Source organism: Oncorhynchus gorbuscha, linkage group LG03 (genome assembly GCF_021184085.1).
Source record: "Oncorhynchus gorbuscha isolate QuinsamMale2020 ecotype Even-year linkage group LG03, OgorEven_v1.0, whole genome shotgun sequence".
In the NCBI taxonomy this organism is placed as follows: Eukaryota; Metazoa; Chordata; class Actinopteri; order Salmoniformes; family Salmonidae; genus Oncorhynchus; species Oncorhynchus gorbuscha.
In genome coordinates this window covers 82,167,622-82,177,699 of record NC_060175.1, presented here as the reverse complement: position 1 = coordinate 82,177,699, position 10,078 = coordinate 82,167,622, and the positions used below count along the sequence as shown (strand labels likewise).

Genomic DNA, 10,078 nt, shown 5'->3' with positions numbered 1-10,078 from the left:
TTTTGAATGTATGTACAGTGGGGCAAAAAAGTATTTAGTCAGCCACCAATTGTGCAAGTTCTCCCACTTAAAAAGATGAGAGAGGTCTGTAATGTTCATCATAGGTACACTTCAACTATGACAGACAAAATGAGAAAAAAATCCAGAAAATCACATTGTAGGATTTGTAATGAATTTATTTGCAAATTATGGTGGAAAATAAGTATGTATGTGTATGTATATATAGTAAGTGTGTGTGTGTGTGTGTGTGTGTGTGTGTGTGTGTGTGTGTGTGTGTGTGTGTGTGTGTGTGTGTGTGTGTGTGTGTGTGTGTGTGTGTGTGTGTGTGTGTGTGTGTGTGTGTGTGTGTGTGTGTGTGTGTGTGTGTGTGTGTGTGTGTGTGTGTGTGTGTGTGTGTGTGTATTTATCAATAAGATAACCCTAAGTTACAAGAATATAATCTCTCAGGTATCTCCAGATATATCCAAACATGGGAGAATCAAAATGGCAAGGGTGCAACATTTAACCCAGCAATGTGAATCTTTGTGAGGGGAGATGAGAATAGCATTACAATAAATGTCACTGTATTAGAATTACAGCCAACCCCATCCTGTACTTTATTACTGTCACTGGCTAGTTTTGGTTTCATCATGTGATCATGCGATTTATCATTGTCTCCGAAGTCTCGGAGGTCATCAGCCATGTGGAAATGCTATTTGTCTGGGCATATCATAGCTCAGTGAGTTAGTCAGCGTGCACTGAATGGCAACAATGAACAAGTGGGCCCAAGAGGTATAAAACAATGCGATCGCTGCCTGGTTGAGGCATACGGCAGAAGGTACAGTAGTATATGTTAGCAGAGATGAAGGATATACCCCATTCACATTACATTGATAGATTCTGCCAAGCTCATCATTAGTTTAATCGGATTATGATAATTCTGACTAGACAACACCTTACTGTGGCCTTTCTGCAGCCAATTATTTTATGATGTATGCTTTTAGAATAGCTTTTGATTTATTTATGTGGCCTTGATATGTGACCTGAACAGGTTGGCTGTGCATAGCATACCCACGTTGAGAGATAAATCTGGTCTCTGCCAGAGATGCCCCTGTCACTCTCCATGCCTCTTCAGTGGAATGGGATCACTTGTTTACTCAACTTCTCAATATACTGTATTACCTCAGGTAGTGGTCGGAAACCTACCCAATTGTCATACTTGAGTAAAATTAAAGATACCTTAATTGAAAATAACTCAAGTAAAAAGTGAAAGTCGCCCAGTAAACTACTACTTGAGTAAAGTCTAAAGGTATTTGGTTTTAATATACTTAAGTAAAAGTATAAATCATTTCAAATTCCAAACCAGATGGCAAGATATATATTTTTTTAATTTACAGATAGCCTGGAGCACACTCCAACACTCAGACATAATTAACAAACAAAGCATTTGTGACCATTTTCTTGTTCTGCTAAGCATTAAAAATGTAAATACTTTTGGGTGTCAGGGAAAATGTATGGGAGTAAAAAGTACATTATTTTATTTAGGAATGCAGTGGAGTAAAAGTAAAAGTTGTCAAAAATATAAATAGTAAAGTAAAGATACCTAAAAAAATGACTTAATTAGTACTTTAAAGTATTTTTACTTAAGTACTTTACACCACTGACCTCAGGCATGTCAGCTAAAACATGTAATTACTCTCCAGAGGCTGATTCAGGACTTTTACAAGCATTTCTAGAAGCTTACAACCTCACAAAATTATTTGTAGAACTTTTGAAAAAGTCGTTTGATGAATGGCAGGTAATTTGAGTGACCAATTGGCAGACCACCCGGCACATGTTGAAGACCCTTTATGTCCATTTAGAGTCCTGTCTCTTGCACATCTAGGCAAGAGGCCATGCTTACCATATACATTTTGATATATGAAATGTGTTATTTTATTTTCTCAGAAGATATTACCCATCATTGCATACATTTATCAAAATTATTTTCCCGAGTTCGTCACCAGCTACATCAGAGATCGCTGACATATTGACGTTTAAAATGGAAAAAAAGTCAACTTCACTTGTTTTTTCTTCCTGTTTTCCTCATCGAGATCTGGTTATGTCTCTTGCTGTATTTTGGATGACCAGGCACTGGTGACATAAGCCAAAGGCCGCCATGCTCCAATGAGGGGCCGGCCATTGCTGTCTTGTTAGCACCCAGGCGGCTCACCTCAGTACTTGTCCATGGCTGGAATGATCACTATGTGCCATGACATTTTATCAATATGGAAAAGGATCGAAGAAGGGACTAATCCAGTAGGTTTATGTGGGATTATGTCTACTCTGGAGGCTATTTAGTTCCACTTGGGGAACTGTATGTGGAAGGACGAACATGGCAGGAGACTGGCAGCACATGAAACTTGCTGGTCTTATTGAAATAAACACATCCGGCGTTCTGGTCAGCTGCAGCTTGTTATGATATTTGTACCTCCAGACGATTAGTATTTCATTCTTTTAGGATGGCTCACTTTAGAAGAGGAAGCTAGGTGAACTCATTGAACTTACAAATAAATTAATGTTGCTTAGATGAGAAACATCAAAAATGTCTACACAGATTTGAATGATAGCGAACATGTTTAGATGCCATGGGTATTCACTTTTTGATGTAAACAAATATCAATGCTTGGGAAAAGGGACTGTGGTCTGTACGCATTTCACTAGCAGCAAACAACTTGGAAAGCATGTACTGCATTGTCGTGTATCAGTTGAAAGATCGCTGTCACGTACTACAACAACAGGACCAAGGCGTCCAAACCTCTTGCTCCCTGTGTTTTCATTTGGAGCGCAATGCTAGATGTTTTATTACCCAGTTTAAAATATCCTCCTTGTCCTTTCATCAATCATGGTCAAGTGACCGCATTTGTCATATCAAGTTTTGGGGACATGCAACCTTCAGCATAACAAGCTCATATTCTTCATTATGTATGTCGCTACAGTATATAGGATGGTGACATAGAAACAGAACTACAGAAAGACTAGTAGAGTGTCTGTGCGAACAGTAATGATGCAAACAACATTGCACAAGCACAATATATTGTATCCCCCAGTCGGGATTCAGAATTGTCCTTTGGATCATGACCAGACTGTCAAAGCAGCAGTAATTACATAGAAGCCACTCTGAGTGTGGAGGATTAAGATCTCAGTGATATCAGAAACAGACACGTTCCCATGGAGAGGACCGAGTATAAACAGGCATTACACGCAGTCTTCCTCATGCAAGTGTCTGCCATTGGAAATGCAGGAACAACTGCAAAAACAAACTGTTAGACACGACTATCAGGCAGATGAGATAAGGTTTTGACTAGGCTGTTTTGACGCAAACATCAAGGGCGATGTTTTTATGCTTCGTTTCCTGACTTCTTTATGCTATCTGTATCCTTTCAAAGGATACATACAAAATAATACATTATCCCATTAATATTCACTATCAAAAATGTGCAACAGAAAAGAAAATTCGAAAGGGGGCAAATACTTTTTCACAGCACTGTATATACAGAAGTATTTATGATTTTCTCTGTTTTTGCATATTTTTGACACTGAATGTTTTCAGATCTTCAATTAAAACCTACTATTAGATACCTGAGTTTACATTTTATATTTATTTATTTCAAATAAACTAAGTTATGCAACGGTGAGGAAACAACAACTACGGGAAGCGTTTGGTTGAAGTCATTGCAGGTGGCACAACCAGTTATTGAGTGCAAGGGGTAAATTACTTTTTCACACAAGTATATTTGGTGTTGCATAATTTTGTTTATGAAATAAGTATGAAACTGTTGTATTATTTGTTCACTCTGGTTTGCTTAATCTAATATTAGGTTTTGGTTGAAGATCTGATAATATTCCGTATGAAAAATATGCAAAAGTAGAGAAAATTAGGAAGGGGGCAAATACTTTTACACATCACTGTATATTAGAGAAATGATTCAACTGAGATCCTTGTGTTGATTGATGGTTAAGTTCTCACAGAAGTTTTCCAAATCATTCAAAGCCCTTTAACTTTAGTTTAGGTCAATGGGTTTGTCTTTTAAAAGACTCATAAGAGTCCTCCAACAACAACTGTCTCGGAGCACCAACAGGATGAGAAAAAGATATGACACAATAAAAATAAGGTACTCTTCATTACGCATAACATGTTACATAATGCATTCAGCATGATGAATGGGACAAGTGACTCCTTCTTAACCTCAACCTGTGAAATCTACGTTGTAGTATCATCACAGCTGATGACCATTAGCGCTATGAGAGGTCAGCTATGTAAGTTCAATATTAACCCACGTTGTGTTTGAAAAGCTACAGTATATGGGAAGCATATGGTGTTTCCGTCATTTCACCTTGATGAAATTACTACAATATTCTTTGAAGTGCTTTTTAGCAGTAGCACTAGTTGACAGTTGAATAGAGGCATATAAGAAATGAAAACAAATTATGTGAATAACTTCATGTACATATCTTGCATTTGAAACAATCCCCATTTTCTGTTTGAATTAAAGGAGCTAATGAATAAGATAAATCTACTCTCTGATTGAATGATATAGGACTGTATGCGTGACAAGATTTGAATATCAACCTAATAACTTAGGTTACATAGCTTTAAATGGAGACCACCACACCAATCATGTTCTTTTCAGCAAATGTTTCTGTGAAGATGGCTAGACTGTCACCAGTCATTATGTGGTGTAGAGAAACTCAGTATCTGTTGATACCCCTCAATCCATCATCCTTTTCATCATATAGCCCCCTACCCCCTGACCACCCTCCTCCCCTTTTGAGGAACCGTCTGCCTAAATACAGGGAGAGCCTCCTCTTGATCAGAATCACTGTGTCTGGTTACTAACAGGCTGGCAGAGAAATCAAACCCGTTTCCCCCAAAGGATTTACTACAAAGCAAAACCTTGAGGGCAGCGAGAAAATACCCCAAGAAATACCCAAGGAAAGACCCAAGCCCTCAAATACAGTCTGAGTTGGACTAACAGTACGTGAGCATTAGACAGGCGACAGGCAGGTAAGCTACCTTTAACTGACTATTGCAAGATCATACTGAATAAGGTCACTGGAGAAATGTAATTTCCAGGGACCATAAAACAGATTTAATTCCCAGGTGTACCTGAAATGTACCTACAGTGTACCTAAAGTTATACTGGATTTTGAAAAACAAACACTCTGAGGGTTCTACTAAGAGGGAGATCAGTCGTGTATGAGGAATTACCATATTTTTGCCCATTTAAAGGGCAATATATTTGGTTAACTGTTCTACATTGGACCATACTGTATTTTTCCCCAATGAGCTCGGTCCCAGCACACTATCTCTGTGATGACTTGATTCTTGTCGTAAATGTATTATAATGCAATATTTCATGCTGCACACAATAAATGTAATTTAAAATGTGATGTCATTAATGACATGTGGGTTTAAGTTCTGGTACGCTATTTAAGAAAATAAATATCAGCCTTTCACTCTTTAATCATATGTAATTATATTTTTGTAAGAGAATGTGATTTTTTTATTTCTTTCTTGATTGATGATGTCCTCATCTGATTAAAAAAAGACATGCTATGGATTACATTTCAGGCCATGGAACCCATGGTGTGTTGGACCACATGTAGTAAGGTCAGCCGTAGTGAAGACCACAGGGGGTTGGTGGCACCTTAATTGGGGAGGACGGGCTCATGGTAATGGCTGGTGCGGAATCAGTGAAATGGTATCAAATACACCAAACACATGGTTTCCATGGTTTCCATGTGTTTGATGCCATTCCATTTACTCCGTTCCAGACATTATTATGAGCTGTCCTCCCCTCGGCAGCCTCCACTGGTAAAGACACAAGAAGTCATTGCAGTAGGCAGGCCTGGGTTCAAATACTAATTAGAATCTTTCAAATACTTTGAGTGTTTGCTTTAGGCTGCCTGGAGAGACAGGTAGTCAGTGTTAGCACTTTTGAGACTTTTCTATTGGTTGCATTGCAACAGACAATCTCAATCAAGCACATATACAGTATTTGCAATGATTTATAATAGCATTTGAACCCAGGTCTAGCAGTAGGTTACCAGCAGGGTCACGGCTAACTATAGAGTTCGAAGTGTGTACTGTCAGTGTTTGTCCTGCTAGTGTTATGACTCATGGGACGGGAAAGAACATGACAAGAAGGGAATGCTTGGCACCCTGATGTTCATTGAAGTCATATACTTTTTATTTAGTATGGTGCTCTGACTGCCAAGATGTAATGACCCTCAAATACATTTGGGACTCTTTCCATGTAGCAATAATTCCTTAATTCAAACTACTGTAGCTCTAGGAATTTCTAAAACCTTAAGTTTCAGAGTTTGCCATTTTGTTCAGCAGGTTTGATTTATTATACTCACATCAGCTAAGCATATACTTCTTTATTTGGAATGTTTCAAAGAAAATACTGTACTCAACAACGATCTCTCAGATCGTAATGTGAGGACATGTGAGGGTAAACTAGCCCAGCACTCTGATTGATTTATAAAACTCAACTATCTGTGCCATATTTCGTCAGGCTTAGCCTCTCACTATGTATCAGTTGGCAGGTACACATGCAAGTGAAGTTCTAACGGTTTAGACTTAGAGCATGGAACGCTCAATTAGAACGGTATGTGCGTTATTGACAAAGAATGCTATCTTGATAATCAATCACTATTATTTTATTAACCCTTTTTACATCTGCAGTTGTATCAAAGTGCTTTATGATAAGACATACAGTATCCACAGCTCTAAACGTTTGAGAATTGCCTCGTACCAAGACTAGGGATGCAAAGCTACAGTACCAGTAATTTACCAAATTATTGGAATCTTCCGTCATTTTGGTAGTTAATATCAAATCTATGGCAATCGTAACTTTGGTCATTTATATTGAATTCCTATATAGTATTCCTTGTTTATATCGGTGTTCAAATTGTCCATGAGTTTCTAGTAGATAGATCATATGGTTCAAGAGAAAATAGCCTAAATAGTGAAAAAAGCATCTAATCAACAATGGCGTTATTTATAACTACTTCCGCAACCTGTTCAACTATCGACTTTTTTCACCACTGCTACCAGTTTGATGCCAAAACATTTATTTCAAATACATGTTGACAGTGAAACAAATAAAAGTATTCAAAATATATACAGTGCCTTCGGAAGGTATTTAGACCCCTTGACTTTTTCAACATTTTGTTACGTTCCAGCCTTTTTCTCATCAATCTACACACAATACCCTATAATGGCAAAACAAGAAAAATGTTTTTAAAAATATTCTAATGAGTCGCCCCACCCCCCCATCATTTGAATTATCACTCATAGAGCAAAGAACACTTTTGTGAACTGCAAATAATAATTTCAGGGCTCAAGGGATATTATTTGAGTCATTACGATTCCACACCTTTCCGAAAGAACCCTTGAGGAACCCTCTTTTCTTTGTGTATATAGTGCATTCGGAAAGTATTCAAACCCCTTGACTTTTTACACATTTTGTTACGTTACAGCCTTATTATGAAATTGATTACATTTTTACAAAATCTCATCAATCTACAAGCAATACCCCAATATGACAAAGTAAAAACAGGTTTTCAGACATTTTTGCAAATGTATTAACAATAAAAAAATAGAAATGCCTTATTTACATAAGTATTCAGACCCTTTGCTGTGAGACTAGACTATTGAGCTCAGGTGCATGCTGTTTCCATTGATCATCCTTGAGATGTTTCTACAACTTGATTGGACATGATGGTAAATTCAATTGATTGGACATGATTTGAAATGGCACACACCTGTCTAAATAATGTCCCACAGTTGGCAGTGCATGTCATAGCAAAAACCAAGCCATGAGGTTGAAGGAATTATCTGTAGAGCTCCGAGACAGGGTTGTGTCGAGGCACAGATCTGGGAAAAGATACCAAAAAAAGTATGCAGCTTTGAAGGTCCCCAAGAACAGTGGCCTCCATCATTCTTAAATGGAAGAAGTTTGGAACCACCAAGACTCTTCCTAAAGCTGGCCGCCCGGCCAAACTGAGCAATCGGGGGAGAAGGGCCTTGGTCAGGGAGGTGAACAAGAACCTGGTCACTCTGACAGAGCTCCAGAGTTCCTCTGTGGAGATGGGAGAACCTTCCAGAAGGACAACTATCTCTGCAGCACTCCACCAATCAGGCCTTTACTGTAGAGAAGCCAGACAGAAGCCACTCCTCAGTAAAAGGCACATGACAGCCCGCTTGGTGTTTGCCAAAAGGCACCTGAAGACTCTCAGACTATGAGAAACAATATTTTTTTGGTCTGATTAAACCAAGATTGAACTCTTTGGCCTAAATGTGTGTGGAGGAAACCTGGCACCATCCCAATTGTGAAGCATGGTGGTGGCATCATCATGCTGTGGGGATGTTTACTATATATAAAGGATATTTCATGCTGAAACCCCCATATTAAACATCTATGGTATTCAATTGGTTGATGGTTTATATTTAGGATCATGTTTTACAGCTTTGACATAATTTTTATTTTAAAATCATCTTATTCAATTATTTAATTTATTTGACAAGGCAACACAGGAGGCCAGCGATTATTACCCACACCTGTGATAATCTGAAGTACTCAAAAGGGTACTTAAGTAATAGATTACATAAAATCTTTGAAAGACAACAATATTCTGGTAGTTTAGTGGAAAATGAATGTTTCCAGTATTATACCCTCCCTTTGCAACCCTAACCAAGCCCCTTAAGCTTTTCTACTGCAATCACCTTAAGTCTGCCACTTTTTGGCACAGTCACTCTAATTCTGATATTTTGCCTTTTTTTTCTCTTTTTTTTCTCTCAAACAGATCAGACCGTTTGCCAAAAACTGTAACAAACTAGATACTTGTTTGCATTTTTATATCAAAAACCTTTGTTGACCTTGTTACTTCTATCTGCGTACCCATTCAAGTATAACCACTCCAGTCATTTGCACAATCTTGGTGATAGCATGATCGTAGTTTTATGAGGTATGTGCCCTATCACATGCACAGGGTTAGTCTTGGCTGTTTAATGAAAGGTAATACATCTTCTGAATCCCATGTAATTAAATTGGCTTCTGACAGTTTAAAATGACAACACCACACAAAAAGATGAAAGGCAATGTACTGTATGCTGTATCTTTACCAGATTATGAGAAACACAGACACACAAACACACAGACACACACACTTTGCCTTGCTCAAGATACACAATCATATGCGTCCCATAAATTATGAATATTGTCAGCCAACAACAAGGAACTTTTCATCTCTTAGATTAAATACAGTCTACGGTACAGCACACTGTGCACCCTGAGCATGTGTCATTGTCACTGTTATGAGCTGTGGTCACTATCAGTCACACAGGAAAAGGGCATCGGCCTAAAGTTCATACACAACATGCATCCTTCACACTCCACATTTAATGGACACTTCAGCAAGTGCAAGACTTTACAGATGACATGTTAACATTGCCTTCTCGAGACAGACATACAGCTGCTGTGTTCAGGAACTTTGGACTCTGCAACCTCTTTTGGAAAGACATTCTCATGATAGATAAAGTATAATGGAGAACAATGATTGAAAATATACAAATTCCTAAGTAATCAATCAGTTGATGTTTACATGATGTTTTCATTTACAGAGAGCCCCTGATTGACTGAGCTTTTGGATCACACACACATATCTGCCAAGATGTGGAAGAAGTCAAAGGTCACAGACCAGACGGCCACTGGCCAAGGAGGTACTGTATACATGAGTGTTCCTTTCTCTCCTTCCTAATTCCAGTACAGTACATACTAAGACAGAGAAGACATCAAACATCAAGCGTTATCTTCACAAGGCCCCCAATGATTGCCAGAGAAAATAAAGATGGGGATACCTTGTGGTGCACTGTGGTATTGCAGTAGCCTATATTGGCAGCAAACACTACATGACCAAATGTATGTGGACACCTGTTTGTCGAACATCTGATTCCAAAATTATGGCTATTAATATGGAGTTGGTCCCCCTTTGTTGCTATAACAGCTTTGACTCTTCTGGGAAGCCTTTCCACTAGATGTTGGAACAA

General features: G+C 38.3%; 1 protein-coding gene across 16 annotated transcripts in view; it reads left to right on the top strand.

The window, feature by feature from the left end:
• The first annotated feature begins 4,860 nt into the window (after nucleotides 1-4,860).
• LOC124032046 (immunoglobulin-like and fibronectin type III domain-containing protein 1) overlaps nucleotides 4,861-10,078 on the top strand; it is a 45,284-nt gene continuing 40,066 nt past the window's right edge. For all 16 annotated transcript variants that reach the window (XM_046344048.1, XM_046344046.1, XM_046344047.1 and 13 more), the window contains exons 1-2: nucleotides 4,861-5,026; nucleotides 9,653-9,751. In XM_046344048.1, the coding sequence (XP_046200004.1) occupies nucleotides 9,703-9,751 (49 nt within the window). In that variant the 5' untranslated portion in view covers nucleotides 4,861-5,026; nucleotides 9,653-9,702. The remainder of the gene's footprint in view (nucleotides 5,027-9,652; nucleotides 9,752-10,078) is intronic.